This window comes from Callionymus lyra, chromosome 13, assembly GCF_982586985.1.
Source record: "Callionymus lyra chromosome 13, fCalLyr1.hap1.1, whole genome shotgun sequence".
NCBI classification, from domain to species: domain Eukaryota; kingdom Metazoa; phylum Chordata; class Actinopteri; order Syngnathiformes; family Callionymidae; genus Callionymus; species Callionymus lyra.
In genome coordinates, this window is record NC_141830.1 from 7,124,377 (window position 1) to 7,149,137 (window position 24,761).

Here is a 24,761-nt window from a genome sequence, read left to right on the forward strand (position 1 = left end):
CGCCGCTGCGTGGCGCGCGTTTGTTTTCTGCATGTTCCTTGTTTTCTGCTGTCAGAGGGTGAACGTACACAGCTAGCCTGGCTGGTAGCTTTGGCAATGTTGCTGTTATCAGAATGATACCACAGCCGGACAGAGGAGACTTTGCTCGTTTTTATACTGTCACGGATCCCGAGAAGCATCAGAAAGGTTACACTGTCTACAAAGTCACAGCAAGGGTGAATACAAAGAGCATGTTCTCTCTGCGTGCTAAGCTAATGCTAGTTGTTTATAGCTTGTCAAGCAGCCTGAGCTAGGACAAGCTAACGTGATGTAAAGACACTATCATTTTGAAATTAGTCAAAGAAAACAACATATTTCTTTAACATTATTCTTCTCTTTTGAATTTCGTTTTAATGTTTATTTTCATTGTCAACAAACATACCTTTTTGTATTTAAAAAAAACAACCTTTCTCTTGAAATGAGCATTGTTTATGTAAGATGCAGATACTTTATTGACACAAAATATCTGATTTAATGGAATGACATTCAAATATAATCAGAAATAATAAGTCACTAAATGAAGTGGTTTATTATATTTATTTATTTTACGAACCCAGATTGGTTTTGGTTTGCTTTAAGATGCTTGTTTGTGTTTATGTATTTGTTAGCTTGCACTTGAGCTGCTGGTTGGTGATGTCTCCTTTCATTCATCAACAGTTGCTGTACACAGCATCCATTGTCAGTCTCTGAACTGTGGTACTTTAAGCAGAATCTTCTGCCCACACAGCCGTTCATGTTCTTTTTCTGTAATCCCACATGAACTGCATTTAAAGCATTTCTGTATTCTCACTGTTCTGTTTAGATCATTTCAAGAAAGAATCCAGAAGATGTGCAAGAGGTAAGCTGTAGTTTTGTCTTAACTCTTTTACAAGTATTAGTTAAAGAAAACGCCATAAATAGAACATTTTATATAATATGAATACATATTTGTTTTTGTTTAATTTATTTTTGTTCTTCTCCTTTGATAGGAGTTATATATACGTATATTTTTTAGATTATCTTTCATGATTTTGTAATGATTTTGTTGCTCATTTTTTGGTTTCTGAAGAAACAATACTTATAATAATTACATAACCTTTTCTTTTATCAGAGTAAGAAACAAATTGTCATTCTTCAGCTCACTCAAAGTTATTTCACTATGTGGACGATTACAATGTTATTGTTGTCGTAAGTTGTTCAATATTACTTGCACACTTTTGAAGTGTAATGATTGAACCACAGAAGTGAATAACAACGGCTAAGTTCAGAGAAGTGGAGGAAGTTCTGAGTGATGTAAGTGAGTATTTGAGTGATTTGCGGATACTTTTTCAAGAGGAAGTTGGAGAGACGGTGGAGAGTGTCTAAGAAAGGACTGGCTGCAGCCATATTTATTTCAGCAATGATGTCCAGGAAGTGATGATGATATACTTTTCACAGGATGAGGAGATGGATGGACATCAGTGGGCTTCAAAAACAGCACCTATAGAATGTAAAATATCTTTAGCAGCAGGTCAAGAATACATAGAGTATGTTGCTGATGGTTAAATAAATGTATACTAATAAATACTGAAGATGTATCCATCTTTTTTACAGCACGCACCATAGGTTTACATTCACAGCTGTCACCGACATGTCAACATTTCTTCATTGATTTGAAGTTAAACTGGTATCGTTACATTAAAAACAAATGAAAATGAATTAAAGAAATGTATTCAAACCTCATAGAGTAGTCTAAAAATATCTTGTAGCCCAACACAGTAGTAAATTAGCAGTAACTTCTGAAAAAGTTTTTTAATGATTTAGTGTTCCTATTGAAGTAAACAAATCAACATTTTGGGGCGATATAAGATAATTTAATAATGATGCATAGCTCTATCACTGGGTCAACCGTGAAGAATGCTATTACAAAGGGTCAACTTTGATCCCTCTCATCATTAATAATACTGCAAAACACATGTTATACAAATCATTCTTTAACTTTCCTTCTCTATTAATGGACTTGTGGTGACAAAATAGCTTTGGGGAATTTTCCCCTTCATATTTCTACTCAGAAGGAATCTTTTTTTTCTTATGGAACCCTTGCTAACGAAGCAAGCATGATATCAATTACTGCCCATCTGAGAGGGACAGTGACTCTTCGCTGCCTCGTTGAACTGAGCTGGCGTTTGGAAAAGCTGCTCGGTCAAGTTTGTCTTCATAAAGTAAAGCTAAAACATTTATTATGTTCACAACACCCAGGTGATCGTGTGGAAGCGGTATAGTGACTTCAGGAAACTCCACCACAACCTCCTTCAACTTCACAAGACCGTTTGCAACCAGTCGGAACTCTTCCCACCGTTTGCCAAGGCCAAAGTTTTTGGTAAGAATTATGATGCTTTTAACAGAAATGTGCTTCTCTTATACTATATAAGCTGGATTAATTTTTATTTTTTTATTTTGCACATTATGTTGTTAAGTGTTCTTAATCTTCAGAAAATATAATTATTGTAATGGACTAACATTTTTCACACTGAATTGTATAAATGAAACCTTAGTTTGTCTTCCATTTTTATTAGTTTTGGTTGAATCAAGTATTTCTCCCTATATAACATGCATTTTATCAAGACATTGTTGACATCTCATTGTACATCTTTCTACCTTCAACAACGTATTTTTCCTTGTTGGTCTTTTTGGCCAAGTTTTATATGCTTTCCTTCTTAAGTTAGTGTTTTCCCTCACACTTTTATGTTTTTCTCAACTTGCTCTAAAACATTCTGTAACCAAATAGTTATTGTTTTATATGAATAATAAATTCTATGTAATTACATGACCACATAGGATTGTAATCAATAAATCAATCAATATACTTCATAGAGAAATATTCTAACTAACGCTTTTTATTTCGAATATTGGCTTTTTTTTTTCTTCATTTTCTTTTTTTCAACTTCTCCATATTGAATCTGTCTGACCTGAAGTGTGTATATATTTGTGTGTTGCTGCAAAGGTCGCTTTGACGACACGGTGATCGAGGAAAGAAGACAGTGCTCCGAAGATCTGTTGCAGTTCTCCGCGAACATTCCTGCTCTCTACAACAGTCCTCATATCCAGGAGTTTTTCAAGGTTGGCAGTCAGTACTTGGAGCAACAAAAGCCCTTTTAACTTAGATTTTAACTTATTTTCAGGGAGGCAAGGTTCATGACGGATCCGACCTCATCGGCCCCGCCGAGCCGTTCTTGGACTTTTTGACAGATAGTTTTTCAGACTGCAGCTCTGATGGTACAGTTAGTCATGGCTGTTTGTAACTTGTAAGTTTTACCTTCCAATTATTATTTTTTTAGTACAAAGAGATGTCAGCGGTGCAGACGATTTGACAATCACATCAGAATATGGAGGTGAAAAAGGACTCAAACTAAATTCAACACTTTCTGTTCAAGTGATGCGGTTCCTAATATTGCTGTCTTCCACAGGACCGTCCAGTGACAGCGACCTGACCTCCCTGGTGGTGGACTCGGACTCTCTGGCTGAGTTGGACGATGGCATGGCCTCTGGCCGCACCTCTCCAAATCAACCATATGGTGGAGCCACCAACCTTAGCAGTAGCTGCAGTCCTCGCTTGTCTTTGTTGCACGAACGAAAAACACCTTCTCCCGTCCCTCAACCCTTCGCTCCCGACCAAGAGGTCCGAGGTCCTGGCCGCGCTGCACTGCTCTCAGGAAGTCTAAGGAAAGAGAGTGTTGGAAGTTTTAAGGAGGGTAAACCAGATTATCTGGACAGAGCCAGCGAGTTTGTTAGTTTGGCTCTTGAGAAAGAGAAAGCACAAGACTACCAGGCGGCTTTAACCTACTATCGCATTGGTGTGGACCAACTGTTGAAGGGGGTACAAGGTCAGTTCCAGTTCTAAGCACAATTAGAAACAATATTTAATAGGAATTAAAAAGGATGTGATCATAAAACACAAATCTACAATTTTTTCCAGATTTATTGTGACACAAACAATGTTTTAAGTGCAATATAGAGTATGTAGAGAATATATAAGTTTACCGTTTTGTATACCATTACTTTTTTCACATTTTCTTATAGTCTGGACATACTTCCAGTTTTCCTTACTGTCCATTCCTGGAATGGAATTGGCATCAGTAAGGCGATGTTAATGTCATGAGGTTTGAAGTTAAAAAAGTGACTCCACAACACTTTTCTGTATAATATTATCGATCTATAAATTGCTTGATAGACCTATTTATAAAAATCACACTACGACAGGTCATTGAGAGGATTATCAGCACTTTTTAACTTAAAGCACTGAATTCTCTGAGTAAAAACCCAAAAGAAAATAATTAAATGAATGTAATTTTTTTTATACAAAGAAAATGAATTGAACTATTGAATTCTGTGATTATGGGCATCATAACATTCAAAGTACAACCTATCCAATTGTGTTATTTTGTTTAATGTTAGTTTCTCAGTATATGTGCTTCATGTTCAGGGGAGGCCAGTCCAACTCGACGAGACGCGGTGAAGAAGAAGACTGCGGAGTATTTGGTCCGTGCCGAGCAGATATCTAGTCAGTACCTGAAGGGCAACATGGGTCAAGGGTCAACACAAACGGTGGTGAGTGAATGCGCTAACCCCTAGCTTCAAATTAAAAATGTGTTTAGTTCAATTGCTTGTCATCGCAAGTTAATATGAAATATTTCTGAAACTGAAAATGTTTTATATTTTATTATGCATGTCAATTCTTATAATGTCATCTCCTGTCGGCTACTAGATACTCGGTTCTGATCTCTAAGTGCAAAAGTAGAGATGAACCACAAATAATTTCCTTTTTTCGTTTTTTTAAATAACCCAAACGCTATTTTTTAAGGTAATGGGGGCGCAATGCTGCCAGTCCTCCAGCAGAGGGAGCCAACAAAGTCCTTCCAAAGATCTGGAAGACTACAGAGTGCTGGGGGTCATAGATAAGGTAAGTTTGCACATAATTATAATGCTTTAGTTTTGTCATTTAAGAGACTTTTAAGGGGAAATGTATGATAAATCAACTCAGCAGATTGTTAGAGTACTTAGATTTATCAATTCATAAATGATTTAAGCGAAAGCTTTGTGACCCTGGTCTGGAAAAGCGCTCTACAAATATAAATTACTCACTTACTTACTTACTTAAATCCTGCAATCACGAAGAGTAATCGTCCATCTCTGTTGTGACAAAATTCCAACTTTCTTCTCAATGTGTCCTTTGGCATCATCGAGTATCCTTTTTGTCTAAAACAATAAACCTTAATAGATTGGCTCGATAATTTACGAAGTGTGTGTGTGTGTGTGTGTGTGTGTAGAGCCAGTTACAACGACCACAAGGTCAGTTTAGGTTGCTGGTCCTCTCAACCAGCTGCCAGCGAAGCCACTTCACCACTCAGCCATGAAATGACTTGGCAAGCCACTCAGAAAGCAGCGCACAACACTGAATCAATGAGGCTCATCCTACACACACACACATACACACACACTTAATACCAGAAGGAAAACGTTGACACAACATGTGGAATCTTCAAAACCTTTACTCAGAAACAAAGTAGAGAATGCAGACATTGTGACATCTGGGGAAAAATCCAGTCCATCTTCTTCTCCTTCCACTTTTATCAGGGTCAGAGGAGACAGATGGAGAGATCTCCTCACCCGGCCGCCCCCCCCACTACACCCCTCTCTCTCCCTGATGTTTGTGTCTTAATTATATTAGTGCCTGGCTAGCATTGCCACTCTGTTTACTCACAGCTTCATTCATATCCATTTAGCCTGCACCTGTTTGGTCCCAGCCAGGGTCACACGGAGAGAACACATGCACAGAACACACACACACACACACACTCGCAGGACACACATCAGGCCACACACATATGCTAAATCTCTCCCCGGAGATGCTGAAGGAGCAGGAGAGCAATGGAGATGTCAAAGAGTAAACGAGGGCTGAAGGAGGCAGGAAATGTAGATTGTTTAGGTGACCAAGCAGGGGGCGACAGAAATAACTCTTTCACCGTTTAATGGCTACAGATGGAAAGAAGATGAAATGAAGAGAAGCCTTTGCTCTCATTGCCATAACATTTTTTTTTGTCTGACTCAAACATCTGTTCAGTAATTTCTTTTCCTGTTAAAAAGAAGTGTCTGAATTATGCTCATAAATATAAATGACTGTCAAACCAGTCATATGAAATACAATTATGTGTTTGCCCTTTGCCAAATTAAAGTGTGTAAATTTGTGATATTTTCATTGCTTTACACTATTTCTCTCCACACACTATGTATCACCTTTTGCAAGTAACTAAGAAAAGGTTATTTGTGAAGCGCCTTTCTAGACCAGGGTCACAAAGCGCTTTAACAATCAAAAACAATACACAGTTAAAATATATACTTTTAAAGATCAAGACACATAAGGCACACAGGAGTCCCAGAAAATCACACAGAGGGAGAGGAAGATCGTTCCAAAAGCTTAGGAGCAACAGCCTGGAAGGATTTCTCTCCTCTGGTCTGGAAGTGATGGTTCCTGAACACACTTCCACACTTTCAATTCTGATCCACAGACCTAATAGCCCGAGCTGGGGTGTAAGTCTGGACCATGAATAGATCTGAAAGTAAGAACCAGAATTTTAAAATTGATCCTGAAAGAAACCGGCAGCCAGTGAAGAGTTTTAAGGTTCTCGGAAATGTGAGTTCTTCTACTAGAGCGGGTCATAATTCTCACTGTAGAGTTTGCAGGCGAGACAGATCCTTCTTGTTTGGACACGAAAATAAACTGTTAAAATAGTCCAAACGAGAAGACACAAATGCATGGATTATAAACTCCAGATCGTGTTGTGACATCGTCATTGTGACATATAGATTTTTCTCAGTTGAAAGAAATGGTTTCTGGTCAGTTTCCTGCAGTGTTAAAATAGAGACACGTCTTTGTCAAATACAACACCCAGGTTTCTCAGGCTCAGTTTGACAGACTGACCTAAGGCAACGAGTACTGACTCAACCCCCAGGTTTACCAATACTTAAGCACTAAAGGATGATAAATTAAAGAGAATAATCTGTAGTTACCTGTCAGAAAAGCAAATTTTGCGATTTCAGCACATAAATTTTGTTTCTCTTTTACATATTGAAAAACTTATTTAAGATAAATTATGCCAGATTTGGTGACTGTCACCGTGGCAAGCACACACCGTTTGGCACAGGAAACAAATAAATAACAAAGGTCTGTTACAATTGAAATGCATTTAGAGTTGTTGAGATTAAACAAATCACTATCAGTATTTATTTACAAGAAAAAATAAACTTTTTCCATAAAACATTATATAAAAAATATTAAGGGTTAATAACTACCTTCAACTTTACCTTAAAATAAGTTATATTCTTAGTGTAGTCTTGTTAGGATGAGCGTTCATGAACAATTAATTAAAAACTAAATGGAATAAAAAATAAAAAACGATTTTGACAGTTGGGTCTAAATTCGAGGTTTGAAACCTCACAATAAAGTTTTGCCAACGACAATAATAAAACATTGAGTAGAAAATTATATGACAAATACCAGTGGATGATGTGTCACAAAATTCTTAAGTCCTGTGTAAAGATATTTATTTCTCACATGCAGAACCTTTTAATAACTAACCAGTTCTTAAACGGTAAAACATTATGTTATAGTAAAAGTATATTACTTATAAAGAGCTTTAAGTTTATGACAGATGACTATTACAAAAATATGATAGAAAAAAAACTTAATTCACTGATTATTTAAAAAATGTTCATGCTAAAGTCTGAGAGTCTAATCAATTATTCCTTGTAGTTGAGACTTTGTTTAACACAGCAGGGCCCTTTGGCTCGTGGCCAAACGTCCAGGATAATTTTCAGACATTTATCTTTCTCTGAACCTTTGGTGAGTCTTGACCTGGTCTTTGGGAAAACACGGCCCTGAAGGAACTGACCACTACATCATTCTCCACCGGTCATACCTGGACATTAACGGCACTCTTTCATCACAGGTTCTCCTGGTCATGGACAAGAATACGCAGGAGACCTTCATCCTGAAAGTAAGTTGTGTGTGTGTCGGAGAGTTCTAGATCATTGCCCCCCTGCCTGTGTCAGTGTGAAGTGTGCCAGAAGCCCCTGTGTGTGACCGCTGTAATTGATTCTAATGGGCCTGTCGCTGTCAGCTCCTCTGCTCTCAGGTGTGAGAGTCGTGCCAGATGCCGACGCACAGCACCGACTCCACACACGTGCACACGTTTACGCGCACGTCGAGAGCTCCTTGCTGCCAATGTGAACCTTACGTGCAGCACTGATAGATCTGCGAAGCGGCAAAAGTCACGCACTGTATGTGGCTTGATGAATCCTCTGACTTTGGGTTGCCACGGGGCATAGCTGGTCACTTGTTAATGAGAGGTTTCTCCTTCGCTACACCCTCTTACCTTTCATATTTTTACCTTGTTCGCGACACAAACCGAGTGTGAAAAACATACAAAGCCTGGAATAAAACCACAGCTATAATTACTGTGCAATAGTGAAATGACTCCAATTGATTTATAATATATCAAATTACAGGTCCAGTAATTGAGCAAATGTTTTTTTTTGATTGTCTATAAGAAGGTTGACTTTATGTGCAACATTATGTTCATATTTTTCTTCATTTAAATGATTCCTGAAAATATAGTTACATGTAATTAAAAGGGCAACTAACACGTTGGTTTGAGTGTCTCTTAAATGGATGTTGACTCTCTATTATACTCATCAGTGTGTGTCTGTTGTGTACAATATTGTTGTTAAATATTTACATTAGGAAATTATCTTAAGCCCCACCCACTGAAAACATTTTTCTGGAGATTAAATAGTTTACCATAACCAAACCTACCCTGCTTTGATTGGTCAAACGTCGAGGTTGGTAATTGCATGTCTCCACCTCCGAGCGGTTCGTTGTATAAACAAAGGGGGGCGTGATTACGGCCAGCTTGAGGAGGATTGAAGCCATTATTGCATCATAATACGCTTCACTATCGTAACCACTCGTTCGCCCAGATTTCGGACGGGGGGGAACTTTTAAAAAGTAACCTAAAAAAATGTTCAAGATAAAAGACTTACTGCATCTTGGCGACTACAACATTTGGAACATGTGATGATGTACGGAAATGGGCCCAAACAATTAAAGATTTTTTTCTTTTGTCCAGGGTTTGAGGAAGAGCAGCGACTGTGGGAGAATAAAAAAGACCATCATGCCTCTCTCAGTCCCCCACATGGTCCAGCTAAAAAAGTTCATCGTCTCGGAGGACACGGTTTTTCTGCTACTGCAGTACGCTGAAGGTAAGTCGCCCTCATGCTTCCTCCACTCTGTCCTTGTTCCAGGCAGATGTTTGATAGGGATATATCCGTATCACCGCCTATTATTCTGAATAGCAGGTGGTGCCACGCTTCATTAGCTGTGCCAACACCTGGGTCTCCTTACACCCCTGCTCACATTAGGTGTTTAGGTTGTGTAGGCTGGTGTCTACGTAGGAAACGGACTCCTTATAATCGCTGACATACTTTGTGGTGACCTCTGTTGCTACTGCAGCAGCGCCAACTATTATCTTGTTTCGTTCAACAGCGTTGAATAAAAACTACATTTACCTGTCAGTTCTCAAGAAAGGATTGTTGCGATGGAAGAGATTTTCAGAGAAGCGTTGACCTACGTGACTTTGAACGAAACAACATGCGGATGCTTTACTTTCCTAGCCGCCGAGCTGACCCGCTACGATCGCGCCACTGTGAACTCCACATCTATTCTTGTCGCAAACAGCAGATGTTGCCTCACAATGTTGGTGTGTGGGCACACAGACGAGAGGTTCAAAGCCCTTAAATCATTTATATATACTCTACCAACATTCATCTGTTACATAGTGACTTACGGTGGTAAGTAAGGGACAATTTTAGAGTTTACAAACATGTACAACATTTACAGTGAAACCACATAAAACATAAATGACACAAAACAACAAGGTATAAGACCCCAATCCTGCAGCCCAGTCTCTGCAAGATTTGACCCCTGATGACCCCCAAGCCAGTTGTACGGTGTACATTTTAGGACATCGTCAGGTATCAGACAAAACGGCTTCATCCTTCAGACAAAGCAGCCTCAGACAAACATCCGTCAGACGAAGCAGCCTTAGGCTTCATACAAAACAACATTAGATAGATAATTAAATAGATAATTTTATTTATCTGAGTTCGGAAATTCACAATTCAAGCAGAAGATTTACAGATGAACACAAAAAAATAAAAAGCAAGAATACAAAGTTTTGCTAACTTTGGGAATGTACATAGTCAGGTATCAGACCAAACGGCCTCAGAAAAACATCCGTCAGACGAAGCAGCCTCAGAATGAACGGCCTCAGACGAAGCAGCCTCAGAAAAACCTCCGTCAGACAAAACGGCGTCAGACAAAACGGCCTCAGACGAAGTAGCCTCAGACGAAGCAGCCTCAGACAAACCTCCGTCAGACAAAACGGCGTCAGACAAAACGGCCTCAGACGAAGCAGCCTCAGACAAACCTCCGTCAGACAAAACGGCGTCAGACAAAACAGCCTCAGACGAACCATTTTATTGCAAATTGAACCGGAAGTGCATGTGATAACGACGTGATATTAGACAAATCGACATCAGATAGCATCTGGGAAAAGAAATCACCGGACCATTTTATTTCGAATAAAACCGGAAATACATGTGACGTCACACGTCAACATGCCATCGGATTTTGTAGTATAGTTATCACATGAATTTTGGTTTTCATTTGAAATAAAATGATGCGTTTATTTTTTTTTCTATATGCTATCCGATGTCCTTTTGGCTGATATCACATCGTTATCGTGTGCATTTCTGGTTTCATTCGCAATAAAACGGTACGTTATTTTTTATCCCAGATGCTATCTGATGTCGTTTTGTCTAACATCACGTCGTTATCACATGCATTTCCTGTTTTATTTGAAATAAAAAGGAGCGATTTTTTTTGTTTCTGATGTAGTTTTGTCTGGGGACTTTTATTTTGAAGGTTGACAAAGTTCGATCTGACGGAGTTTTGTCTGAGGCCGTTTTGTCTGAGGCTGCTTCGTCTGACGGATGAAGCCGTTTTGTCTGACACCTGACGATGTCCTAAAATGTACACCGTACAGTTGAGTTTGGAACCTCTGATCCAAGTCAGTGACTGGGCCGGTGATTCTGGATTCTACTAGTGAAGCCACAGCAAAAGAGTAACATGGCTTCTAAACTGAAAAACGTGTTGCCGCAGTGATGAGTTTACTGTGAGGAGGTGAGACAAACCTAAAGCAGTGTTGCAGCACTTGTTAAAATGCAAGGTTTAGTGTTTACCGAGTTAACCGTTTACCGTATTATCCTGTGAACCATGCTTGTGCTTCGGTGAGGGAGAAAAGACACCTGGGAGACTACCAAACCAGGTAGAATAAACAAAACGACACAACAAAAGAAGAAAAAAACTCCAAATCAGTTCAGACGTGAACGTTGGTTATTGTAAATAATTGAATCAGTTCAACATTTTAAATTAAACTTGCTTAGGCACCGGAAAATGGCCGCCTTGGTGCTTGGTTTTTCTATTGCTTATTTTGTGTGTTATCTCATTTAATTATTTTATTCTGTTCTGACGCCACAAATAAAATGCTATTTTGTGTTAACAACTCTGACGTTAAACGTTTCTTATTCTGATTATTCATGATATTTTAGAAATAGTGAGTGTTTTTCTGTCTTTTTGTTTTTCTTATAAACTGAAATAACACAATAATAATACACACTCACTCATTAGATAAATCCTTGGATAAGTTATCTTGTGAGCTTATGTAAGTAAGTAAGTAATTATTATTTGTACTGCGCCTTTCTAAGACCAGGGTCACAAAGTGCTTAAACAACAGAACAATACACAGTTACAATACATACTTTAACAGGCCAAGACAACATAGAGACAAACACAGCAGCCCCAAGAATATTAAGAAAACTCCTGCACAAATAAAAAGTTCTTAAGATGCTTCTTGAAGGAGTCAGTAGATCATCAAACACAGAGGGAGAGGAAGATCGTTCCAAAGCTTAGGAGCAACAGCCTGGAAGGATTTCTCTCCTCTGGTCCTGAACCGTGTTCAGGAACCATCAGTAGATTCTGATTCACAGACCTCAGAGCCTGAGCTGGGGTGTAAGGCTGGCAGATCACTGATGGAAGGTCTGACCATGAATAGATCTGAAAGTAAGAACCAGAATTTTAAAATTGATCCTGAAAGAAACTGGCAGCCAGTGAAGAGTTTTAAGGATCAGAGAAATGTGAGTTCTTCTACTAGAGCTGCTCAGAATTCCTGCTGCAGAGTTTTGTATTAACTGCAGGCGAGACGGATCCTTCTTGTTTAGACACCAAAATAAACTGTTAAAATAGTCTAAATGCGAAGAAACAAATATATGGATTATAAGCTCCTAATCATGTTGTGATGAATTTAGAGATTTGCCTCAATTGAAGAAAACAGTTTTTGGTCTTTTTTTGCAGTGTTGAACTAGAAACATGTCTTTGTAAAATACAGCACCCAAGTTTCTCAGACTCAGTTTGACAGACTCGCCAAAGTCACCAGAGTATTGATTTAACCCTGGAATTGTATCATCAGGTACAATAACCAGAGGTACAATAAGCAAAGACATTCCTCTTCTCATTCTTCCTCTTAGTTCTTTTGTCATTTTGCTGCAACAGTCTAACACGACTCCTTCCTCTTCTTTACGATCTACAGGTGGGAAGCTGTGGTCTCATATTGGCAAGTACCTGCGTAACTGCAGTCCAGATGACAGTTTCGACATTCCCTTCATCCAGAAGAGCCACACCGCAGCTGTTCACTCACCACGAAGTGCAGTTCAACATCAAGTTGCGGATTTAGCAGATGCTGTTCCAGGACCTGGAGCTGCCTCCGAACTAGTCCCGGAGGCGAAGACTAAAAGCAATGATCTGGCGCCCGAGAAAATGGGCTTTCTTTCCAGACTGGTGAAGCAAATGGGTGTCCAGTCAGATTCTGGAGCCACATCCGAGGAAGAGTGCACCAACAGTTATTTAACTCTTTGCAACGAGTATGAGCAGGAGAAGGTAGACCCGCTGGATAACGCCGAGGACGACGAGAAGAGCGAACAGGAAATGCTGTCGCTGGAAGTCCCCGTCGTGACGACGACCACCACCTCGTCACGAAGTCGCTCCCTGCTCAGCAATGACAGCCTCTCCTCGCCCGTCAGCTCGCAGGAACTGGGCTTTTTCACGGAATCATCCGACAAGAGCGGGCTGAGTCACGACAACGAACAGTTTGCCACTGAAGGACAAGAGAACAGCGACGTGTTTAGCGCTTTGCCTTCGCCCGTCGCGCCTCTGTCTCAGTCCAAACACACGCCCATGGAGTTCTTCCGTATCGACAGCAAAGACAGTGCAAGTGAGGTGTCGTGCTTCGACTGGGGAGATAAATCTCATAAACACTTCTCCCTTTTTTCTACGTCCGACCTGGGCTCGGATGTCACCGAAGATCTTCCGGAGCTGGCTCAGGAAGTCAAAGGACACTGCCTGGAGATCTGGGGCTTGGACTGTAGCGACAAGGTTTCTACAGAGTCGGTGCCAGTCATTTCATTTCAGCAGGCGGTTGATGAGGAAGAGGGTCACCCACCAGACCTCCTTGTGAATCTTCCTGTGATCGGCAGCAACGTTGACTCCTCACAAGAAGTGGTGTCGTCTCAGACTGTGGAGCCCCCAGGTTCCCCTTTTAAGTCCACCCAGCCTGATGTTTTGCAGCTTCACACCCAGTCTGAGGAAGATCTCCGCGCAGGATCTTCTTCTTTTCTAACGACCGAACCGGAGGATTCTGATGAGCAAAAGTTGGCAGTTGCAGGTTCTTTACAAGACACCGTTAATGACACGCAAGCCCCTGAATCAGAAGCGACAGATTTTCCGTTCACCAGTGAGACTAGCGAGGGAGCTGAAGCCGGTCATCGGCTCAGAGACGTGTCGGGTGTCGCCGCTGACTCATCAGGAACTATTAGTAATACAGGTGGCGAGGTTGATAAAGTGTCCCGGCTGTTTGCAGAACTGGACGAGCTGTCGCTGGCCGCGTCCCAAGTCCGCATCCCAGAGGCATTTGTGTGCTGCTGGGCCGCGGAGATGGTGACGGCTTTGGATTGTTTGCACCAAGATGGCGTCACCTGTCGAGACCTGAACCCCAACAACATCCTGATAGACCATCTAGGTCAGATATCTGCTCTTAACTTTTTTCTTTCTCTGAAATCTGGAATAGGTATGCAGTTTCTGACCTGAAAAAAATACTATAGCGTTATCCGGCCATAGCATGATGACCATTTTAGTGTCAAGATGGTTCATCTTTTGGGATAATTTGCTATTCATAGTGGCTCTTATCACTGAGCTGAGATATCAACTCGATCTACTTGAGAGACCAGTCAACACTGAGGATGTGTTTTGTCAAGAATCTGGTGATACAAAAGGTAGCACAATACAGAAGGAACGATACAATATTTTTGCAATACTGTCCGAATAATGTTGGAACAATGAATTGCGTTTATTTTTAAAGAACAGCATAGTAAACGCACAATGCTGTTACATGCTTAACATAATTTTACTGAATTTATACAGAGGGATTTTTCTATTCACTACCAATGTTAAATTATATTTTTGTACGCAGCAGTCAGTAACTGCAAAGCTCCTTAAAACGCTTCAAAACGTTTCAAATTAGGAAAATGATGTCACAACACGATCTGGACACCACATAACTTAGCCAATTACCTCACCCACCTTACTTATGTTGCCCACAAAACGATGAACTGCGATAATGACTTTATTGCTTTTTTTAGTGACGGCCGATTGGTCGCTACAATACTGTATTGAAATACTATGTCTATGATGCTGTGTCCAAAGTGATCGTCAGCTGCCATTACATTATGGGAGCTCTTCAGGTCACCATTACTGTGAGAGATGGGATCTCTAAACTTAGGAAAATGTTGTCGGAACATGATCTGGAGCTTGTAATCCATGCGTTTGTTTCTTCTCGTCTGGACTATTGTAACAGTTTGTTTTCATGTCTTAACAAGAAGGAGCTGTCTCGCCTGCAGTTGATTCAGAACTCTGCAGCTAAAATTCTGACCCGCTCTAGTAGAAGAACTCACATTTCTCCGATCCTTAAAACTCTTCACTGGCTTCCAGTTTCTTTCAGGATCAACTTTAAAATTCTGGTTCTTACTTTCAGAGCTATTCATGGTCAGGCTCCTCCTTAGATCACTGATCTGATCCAGCCTTACACCCCAGCTCGGGCTCTGAGGTCTGTGGATCAGAATCTACTTATGGTTCCTCGCACACGGTTCAGGACCAGAGGAGAGAAATCTTTTCAGGCTGTTGCTCCTAAGCTTTGGAACGATCTTCTCTCTCTTTGCGCTTGATGGATCTACTGACTCCTTTAAGAAACATCTTAAGACGTTTCTATTTGTTCAGGCTTTTCCTTGAATTTCTCGAACTCCTGTGTTGTTCTCAGTATTATCTTGATCTTTAAAGTATGTACTTTTTTGAGTATTGTTTTGATTGTTTAAGCGCTTTGTGACCCTGGTCTCGAAAAGCGCTATATAAATAAATATTACTTACTTACTTACCTAATAACCAATGTTGACTTTACAAGTTCTTGCAAATTAATGTTATCAATATTAACTGATATAGGTCACAACTTTTTGTTCCTCTAACCAGCGAAAAAAAGGAGAGACCACTCTACAGTCTTCTTCCATTTAAGACCAGGTTCCTACCGAAAGCAAAAAAACGAGTCTCCCAACTTCTTCCTTTGTCGTCCTCCAGTCATCTTTCCACCTCGTTATCAACAAGCGTCTAATTAGCTGAGTGGCTGTTTTAGTCTCGCTGATGGTAATTATTGTTCTAGAGGGCCCATCAACAGAGTAGTGTGGTGCATCAGTCTGGCTAGCACGAGCTAATGGCTGTGGCTACCTAATGACACCATTAGTTCTAATGATGGCGTTAACGGGGAGCAGCTAAACAGGAGTAATAGCGGAGGCCATGTGCTTGAAAACTCGGGCAGGGGCGATGTAGAGAGGGAAGGAGGAAGAAGGTGCTCCAAAGGTGAGCAAACAGTTTATGGAGTTGAGCTCAGATGGGATGCTCCGTCACAACTCGGGGTAGACAAAGAGTTTTTTCCTATACCAGCCTTTAACCGTTTGTCTCGCCCTCAGGTCACGTACAGCTCACGTACTTCTGCAGCTGGACAGATGTGGAAGATACCTGTGACAAAGAGGCCAGTTTGAACATGTACTGCGCTCCAGGTGAGTAGAGCTGGAAAAGTTTCAAAAACGAAAACCTAAATTATTCTTGTCCATGTTGTCATGTGCAATATTAATACTAAAGGTTTCAAAAATATTCCACAATTATAGAAGAAGCAAGTGTCAAGGATGAAGTTATGACAGGACAGTCATCTATGAGAAATTCTGGGTTAAATAAATTCCTTCAAAATGAACTGTTGAAGCTTAAGGTATATTTTAGATTCTCCCTCGTAGGTATTATTGCTATTCCATTACTGTCCTGCAGAGTGTGCTGTTGCGCAACAGTGTGCCTAGAATCAAACACGTTCCTCTGAGATGCTGTGAGAGACGCGCGGCAGGAACTTGTTCGCCACGAAAATGGTTCATTGTACGAACAAAGGTTTTTCAAACACAAATATGATGGATTGTTTTTTAACCATTTAAAATTAATTCTTTAATTTGCTCAATTATTTTTTCAAGTCTTCCATACATATAAATGAAAAACACCAAACAAGTATAAATACATTACTATTACTGTGTGTTTTTATATATATATATATCTATATGGATAAATTATGTATAGCTTTTTCTTCTACATAGATTCCATTGTTATTATTATAAATTCAAAATGGTACAAATTACTAAAAATGAAACTTTTACGCCACAAGGAAAATTACATTTTAGAACACAGGTCTAAAATAATATGGGAGAAACTAAGTCATTGGGGAATGACATATATATATATATGAGGTTTGGGGAAATATAAACAGGACATGAACAGACCCTATTGTTTAACTCCAGAAAAGTGTCTTTAGAATGAATGAACAAAGCTCCATATCGGGAAATCACAAATGCATTATTTATAAAGTCTGAAATTGTTTAATTAGTTGACATTGTACGAAAAAAACATTTGAAATATTATTTAGAGCTAAGAACAAATGTCTTCCCGCCAGCATTTCTTTAAACCGAAATTTAAGAGGGTTGTCTGTCTTTGAAATCTGTAAAGTGAGAACAAATGTTAAATATAGATGTGTTTTATTTCTCGGTGTTTAATTATGGAATCGACTTGGTGACAAACTGAAATTGTGGTTTTAAAAAAACAAACATTGAAAGGTTAAATATTTAGGGACTACAACGTAGAATGACAGAATGTGAAATTATTTTTTGTTTTGTTTTCTTTATGTTCTTCGTCTGCGTTGTATAATTGGATAATTTGGAGTTAATTCAGGTTAGGATGAATAGATTAAGCAAAAATAAAGTTAAAGTTTTTGTGATGAAAAAATGTAATTTAAGCGGTTATTTTTACTGCAACTGAAATAAATTATTATTTAATTTCAGAAAGTATGTTGACATTGGATAACAAAATATGTAATTCTAATATTTAAAGACAAAAGTGTGAGTAGTCGCATGATACACATTAACAAAAGCTGTGTTAACTTATAAAAGTGTAAAAAAAATAAAAAGCAGAAGGCACAAATTCCACACATGAAACTGACCACACACAAAATAATAATTTAAGAATGGTAATAATGAGTAATTTACCATGTGCCTGATAACATGCAGCTTGAAAATACTATTGAACATTCACAAACATAAGTACACAGTGTGTGTGTGTGTGTGTGTGTGTGTGTGTGTGTGTGTGTGTGTGTATCCCCTGCCCTTGTTCTGCATTGTCGTTCATCCAGACAGGGTCAACTCTAGTGATGGCTTCATTCCTGATGACAGATTTATGACTGTTTGCCAGAAAACAAGCAGGGGGCCCACTGTGACTGTTAGTGTGTGTGTGTGTGTGTGTGTGTGTGTGGGGGGGGGGGGGGGGGTGTGTGTGTGTACGTGTACGTGTTGGTGTGCATATGTGCGTAAAAAGCAGGGAAAACATGTTTTTAAAAGCTCTCACTTTCACACCCAAAAGATATCTCGGGAGTGGAGTGGGAACAAATGACACTGGCCGGATTTTCATCTGTTTATTCTGCGCCTGTGCTTATTTACTCTGTCGTCATCTCATCAGATCTGATAAACATCAGATGGCAAATGTTTTCAATCCAAATGAGGAGAAAAATCTGCCGCGTGATTACATTTACTACGTTAACACTTAAGGCAACTGTAATAATCCAGTGGATGGTACATGAAAAAAATGTGCTCTTAATAACGGGATTAATATTAAATAGCAATTAGAAAATGTACACGCATTATTTATTAAATCATTTGAACTATTAAAAAATATTTTTCTATGGCAAGGTAGAGATTGATTTGAGGTTTTTAAAACTGTCAAGTAAATGCATATATTCGTGCCAACTTCCTACCTGCTTGATCTCTGAACAGTTATTGTCAGTTATGGTTTCAGGAAGTTAGTGTTGGTGGAGAAGAGAGTAGGTTCCTGATGTGTTTATAAGGGTCGGCGCGTTTGATTGAGATGCAAAGCAGCAGGGAACTTGATGGTTAAGAGAAAAACGGAAGAAGAAGCAATAAGGGTATTGTTAAACCGAAGTGTCCGGTATGTCAACCTACACCCGCCTGAGCAGGTGTTTCAATTCCTGTTGAAGAACAGGAAACGTCAGGTTGTTTTTGAAATTGTTTTCTGGAACGAGCGGCACGATCCTGAGGTTTGAATGAACTCGTGGCCTCTGGACGCAGTTAACTCCCGTCCTCGCTGCCTCTCCCCGGCTCTGACAGAGCGTTAAGTGTAGCTGCTCCACTGTACTCTCCCTGCAGCTTCTTAGACATTAATCCATTGTGATGACATCGACCTTGCTCTGAGACGCGAGTCTGCGAGTGTGTGTCCACTGTCCCCCCCTCCAGCTCAGTGCTGCGCAGGTATCACTAGTCCGTTCAATGACGATCTCCTCTCCTTGGCTGTCAAAACACTGGTTCTGGGGAGCCCTGAAGATCGGTTGCTCAGTTGGCTGCGAGTGTGTGTTTATATATATATACGTATAAAAACACACACTCGCAGCCAACTGTGTGTTTGTGTGCGGTATCATACCCCTCGCTAACCTTGGCTGCAAGAGAGCCGCACAGGCCTTTCGGAGGGTCTGGCTTGCCTGTAGGACATGAGGGTGTCTTTGTCTCTCATGTTCCCCCAGCTGAGGATCCTGGTCCCCGGGCACGCACAGCCGCGACCCTTTGGTCCTGGTCCCCTTAGGTGACCAATCTCCCACCCCTGAGACAGGGGTAGAGAGGAGGAACGTGGACTAACACAAGAGACCATCTGGTACCCAGTGAAGCTACGAAGCACTAATAGTGTTATGATTGTTTCATGTTTTGATTAAAGCGACACACATTTCTGAAAGTTAGAAACATGAAAGTTAACGAATAAAGTTTCAATAAATCAACGCATTTTTTTTTACAAACCGAGCAGAGACTTATGGTCAAGTTTCGGGTACACAACTTCGTGTTGTTGCGTCGCACATCTCGTGCGAGGTCGGGTCATGCAGATGGCGTGAAGTTGCAGCGCAGACGGTTTTCCACAATTTAACCGCTTTTTTTTTATTATGCAAATCGCCCTCTTCATGAGACACGTGTGACTGTTTTTGTTCTATTTCCCCTCATTGTCGGTTCAATTAAATATTATTATGCCGCGTTCAGGGTCGGAATTGAATGCGGCTTATTTCAGGTGTTTTTAAAATATACCAAGGCAGGATTTTTTTTTTTTGGTTCTCTGTAATAAATCATGTAATCATCTTTCACTTCCATTTCAGAGGTGGGAGGCATCAGCGAGGAGACGACTGCCTGCGATTGGTGGAGTTTGGGCGCAATTCTCTTTGAGCTCCTGACAGGCATGGTGAGTCAAAAAAAGTGCCGTCTTTGTTGCGAAGGTGTTGTGTTTGAAGGTGTACACCCTCGCGCTCTTCACGGGCCTCCCAGCATGTGTGCGATTCGGCGTGCGGGTCAGCTTGTGTTTGAGTAGGCGGTTTTGTTGTTTTCGCTGCGTCTTGGCTGCCGTCTCCTCCTCTGGTTCTCGGCGAGTGCCAGGGGTGTCTGTGTGACTTTCTCCCCCAGCTTGAGCTCCATCTGCTGGGCCAGAAGGTCAGCTCTCCCAGGGAGTCACTGCTGGCTCCTGGACGCTCCTGAGCCTTAGATCAGCAGTGAAGGTGAAGACCCGGGCAGCTCTCGGGGTGCTGCAACTCCACTAATCCTGCATTCCGCACCATTTTTCAAGAAGGCTTCAGGCAGAAAGAAAACATCAGTGACATTGTATCTTTACTTCAACTGAATTTAGGGACTTTTAAGTATTACCAGCACTTCCAAAAAACATTAAAATAGCAGCACCAGCTACAATGAGCTTTTTTTGTTCTGTATCAACTGTGGTGGATGAGAGTTTACTCGTATATTTTATAAATACCTTTGTCACAAGATCTGCCAAATCACAACAACATAAAAACACGTCAATAGTATTTTATCCCAAAAATGCTTCCTCCAGAATGTCACTGCAAACAAGTATTATTACTCATTCAGCGACAGCTGCAAATATTAAAACACAATATTCCGCTCCACATTATTAAAGTAGAAGCCAGGCATGAACACATGTTTTTGAAGCACTTATTATATTATATGTACAGCATATCTAGTTGATTCAAAGTTGGTTTAATGTTGATTTAGATCTAATTTAAATGTATACACTATTGTATTATTTTAACTTTTTATCCATGTTAAAAACAAGTAACTAAAAATGTTTTTTGTCCGTCCGTTTTCAATTTGGTGTTGAACTAGATGTAGATGTGTATGCTTTACATTTTGAAGTGAATTAAATAATTGTTGGTTTGATGTCACTTTTCACGTTTGGCCCCTGCCTTCATCAAATGTGGCTCCCTTTAGAGATAATCTATTATCCCTCGTGTTGTCTCTGCGTCAAAGTGAACGACTGGCTTCCACGAATACATATGCAGTGGCTGAGGTCGTCCATCTTGAATCAGAGACAACACAAGGGATACCAAAAACGCATTTGTTTCACCTTGACCCAGTGACATCACATGTTCGTGAGGACTAACTCCTGCTTTTATCAGTCGTACCTTCTCAGTTCATGGATATGAATTGTTTTAAGACTTCATTTTACTTCATTGTTTGTTACTTTTTCAACTCATAATTGTTAAGTATTATATATACAACATGTAGAAATAATGTTTAAAATTATTACGTCAAGGTTTTTTTAAAAATATAAGTCTTTTGAAAAAGTTTTTTGGGGGAATTATTTGGGGTAACAAACACTTATACACGCACAGACACACACACACACACACAGTGCAGGTGCAGAGTGGACCTTACATTTCTCATAGTTTATTCAATTGAAATAAATCCTGACTGATCGCCAGTGGCTCTTTTTCATATCAACGGGGCCCATCAAGTCGGAGGGGGGGTTTAGTTTATTGTCATTGTGTGCAAGAACACATACCCACTTACCTGACGGTGGTGGGAGGGCGACTCGGTCACACAGATGTCTCCTTTGATGATTATGTCGGGGTACCGTCCTGGCAGTGATACACACACGCGTGTATCCTGATCCTTGCAGGATAAGATCTCGCCTGGAGCAGTCTTGACTGCAGCTAGGAACCCAGCCAGAACCCCTCGCAGCACCAATCAGCAGAACGACAACTGATCTAACTGATGGGAAAAAACACACACACACACACACACACACACACACACACACACACACACACACACACACACACACACACACTCACACACGGCAACTTAAACTTCAAACTCTCCACTTTCGTTTTCTGTCTGCGCTGAAAGCTGCAACGCGCAGCCATTAAAGTCATTACTGTCAATTATTTGAACTACAATGATCAACGCAGCTTCTCTGATCTGTAAGATTATTTTTAGTGTTTTCTTTGTGCCAACCAAATTGACGCGCGGTTCCTTTACTCATGTCGGCAGGAACAACTCCGGCTCTGTGTTAAATGAAAAAAAAAAAATGAAAAAAAAATCTTTCCGTATTATTCACTGGATGACACACAAAGAAGTTCTTAGGAAGAGAAACATGTTTGTGTTGTTTCAGGTGTTCTGTGCTTTGGGTCGGCACCGCGGGGGGTCTTCTCGGTTTGTTCTGTTCTCCCACTGACTGTTTTTCTTTTTTTTTCTTTTTTTTTTCCACTTCACAGACTCTGCTGCGGTGTCATCCAGCAGGAATCAGTCGCCACACAACTCTCAACATCCCAGAGTTTGTGTCAGAGGAGGCCAGGTCTCTGCTCGAGCAGGTGGGAGTCGACCATCGGTTCTCGCCGACAATCGTATAAATTACCGTTTGGATCCACAGGCTCTCTTAAAGACAACGGGAAGAACTCAAAGTAGCTGCCTCTTGACATGTATTGAATTATATTAGTAGTTGTAGGTAATAAGTGATATTTGATCGAGGTCTGAGCGCTTTTGTAGTAAATTTTCTGGTCTTTGAAGCCCAAAATGTTCATGTGGTCTTGTCTCCTTTCCAGTTGCTCCAGTACAACCCAGTGGAGAGACTGGGTGGCGGAGTGGCAGGTGCAGAAGACGTCAAATCTCACCCTTTTTTCGCCACCGTGGACTGGCCCAAGTAGAAGTTGAGACCATTTGTTTGCCAAAATACAGTATTGAACACTTGGGATACTTGTTTTTCTGCAGAGGCGTGGACGGCCTGTCATACATGCTGCCATAGATCTTGTCCCGAGGGAGCGTCCACGCTTCCCTCCCTTCAGACCTTCAGCCCGCAAAGACTGACTGCGGACTGTGTAGTCCTTGTAAGTCCACTCCACTAAAGATTCATGTGCCGTAAGAACAACCCTGACTTCACACTCCACTGCGTTTAACTCACACTGTCTCTATGCAAAGCTAGACTCAGGCGCTCCCGGATCACGTTTGTTTACAATATTTGGTGATTTTTTGTGGTTCTGGCCTGATGTCGTCTGCACTCGAACCTGCATGAAGTGATTGATGATGTTTAGTCCGAGGATAATGCGATAGAAGCGTCTTTTTTATTCGTCTTTTGCAGTACATTGATCAGGGTTTCTTAGGAAAAAGTGGATGGTGACAACTGACATGTGCGACTAACTGAAGACAAACACTCATCTAGTTCTGGTTCAACACACCCGTAGTGACACAACTCTTGTGCGTCCGATGCTGCACTCTTGACAATAAACACACATGACCAACTCGGAAGCACTTTCTTATTTCTTCCTGTATGTTGTGTTGTCGTGTGTGTGCGGTCTTTTGTTGGTCGGTGTTTAAGTTCGTTAAAATAAATGAATCTTCGTTTGAGTGAATGATGTTAACTTTTTGCTTTTGTTTAAAGTTTATTTTCTAGTGTTCTTTCGTTCATGTGTTGTTTATTTATGTTGTGTGTTTCCGTCGTTACATGTGTGAGCATTTGCTCGTATTTTTGTTGCTCTTTTTTTTTACCGTGTGTTTAATTTGATTGTGTATTTCTGTGTGTTACAATTCTTTTGTCTTTTATTCCGTCAAGTGTGTACTTGTGTGTCTTCTACTTCTACTATTCTGTGGCTAACTTGTTACTGTATTTCCTTCGTTGGAATATATATTTTTATGTTTACTTTGCTCTCAAGGTATGTGTTGATTGTGTTGTTCTGTCTGTGTGTGTGTGTGCGCCTGTGCACTTTAATGAGTACCTGTCTGTGATTGTGTGTGTGTGTTTTCTCATGCTGTTTAGTGTGTTTGTGTGAGCAGCATGACTGATGCATCTCCTCCTAGAAAGCTGCTTTCTGACCTGCTGGGCGTCACACAGATTGTTGTGAGTGAACAGCGCGACCGCTTTTCTGCTCAGCAGACACTGAAGCCTCCAAACTGCCTTCCTGCTCACATGCTGCGCTGATGTGTTCTTCTCTTTGATATCAGGTGGACGTCCACAAAGTCTTTTTTCCCCCCCTCTTTTAAAAAAAATAAATTACTTCAGGTAGTTTTCTAGTAAATTTAACATAACACTCTACATTTATTTGTGTATAATAAGACCAATAAATCAGACTTACAAACGTTAGTCACATTCTTTTCTTTTTCATTAAAAAAAATCTGTCTATCCAATACCTATAAATTATCTCATCCTTAAGTCATCTTAAATATCTTATTTTAATTAATCCTGCTTTTAAATATTTACATGATATCTGTACTGTTAATTAAGTGTTGAGAAACTAATCATATAAATAAAACACACAATATATTACATTTATTTTGTGGGGGAAATATTCTCAACTAGAAAACACAATTTTAAAGATAATAACGAAATGATCTATAGATGAAATATATATTAATAATGATGTTAAGATTATATTGTGGGGGGATTAATTTAAAGTAGAATTAAATATGTCGATTTTTATTTAATGAAGAAAAATAAAAGTCCTTTTTTGAAGTTACCCTTAAGTACTGAACCAAACAATTTAAAGTATATTTACCGTAAAATTTGGGACCATCAATTGAGGTTAAAAGTTAAAGGTCTCGCTTAAACAACGTGTTATATATAGTTTATTATGTTA

The 24,761-nt window shown here is 40.1% G+C and overlaps 1 protein-coding gene across 3 annotated transcripts; it reads left to right on the top strand.

Moving 5' to 3' along the window:
- Positions 1-53: 53 nt before the first annotated feature.
- Positions 54-23,436, top strand: rps6kc1 (ribosomal protein S6 kinase B1). 3 transcript variants are annotated; one of them, XM_087805628.1, is made up of 16 exons: positions 54-215; positions 842-877; positions 2,257-2,377; positions 3,002-3,117; positions 3,180-3,273; positions 3,336-3,389; positions 3,465-3,881; positions 4,481-4,605; positions 4,859-4,957; positions 8,004-8,051; positions 9,183-9,315; positions 12,762-14,246; positions 16,240-16,329; positions 20,004-20,086; positions 22,410-22,505; positions 22,737-23,436. In XM_087805628.1, exons 1-16 carry the CDS (start codon positions 114-116, stop codon positions 22,836-22,838), a joined length of 3,201 nt encoding a protein of 1,066 aa, XP_087661754.1. In that variant the 5' UTR covers positions 54-113; the 3' UTR covers positions 22,839-23,436. The 3 variants fall into 3 exon arrangements, with proteins under 3 accessions (XP_087661754.1, XP_087661755.1, XP_087661756.1); XM_087805629.1 differs by having other exon boundaries at positions 4,481-4,602; XM_087805630.1 differs by having other exon boundaries at positions 70-215; positions 3,336-3,881.
- Positions 23,437-24,761: the final 1,325 nt, after the last annotated feature.

Bases quoted from the DNA above. Each gene is read 5' to 3' on its own strand.
- rps6kc1 (XM_087805630.1), top strand. From the start codon at position 114: ATGATACCACAGCCGGACAGAGGAGACTTTGCTCGTTTTTATACTGTC. The intron at 9,316-12,761 runs GTAAGTCGCCCT...TACGATCTACAG, and splicing joins GCTACTGCAGTACGCTGAAG to GTGGGAAGCTGTGGTCTCAT. The intron at 14,247-16,239 runs GTCAGATATCTG...TCTCGCCCTCAG, and splicing joins CATCCTGATAGACCATCTAG to GTCACGTACAGCTCACGTAC.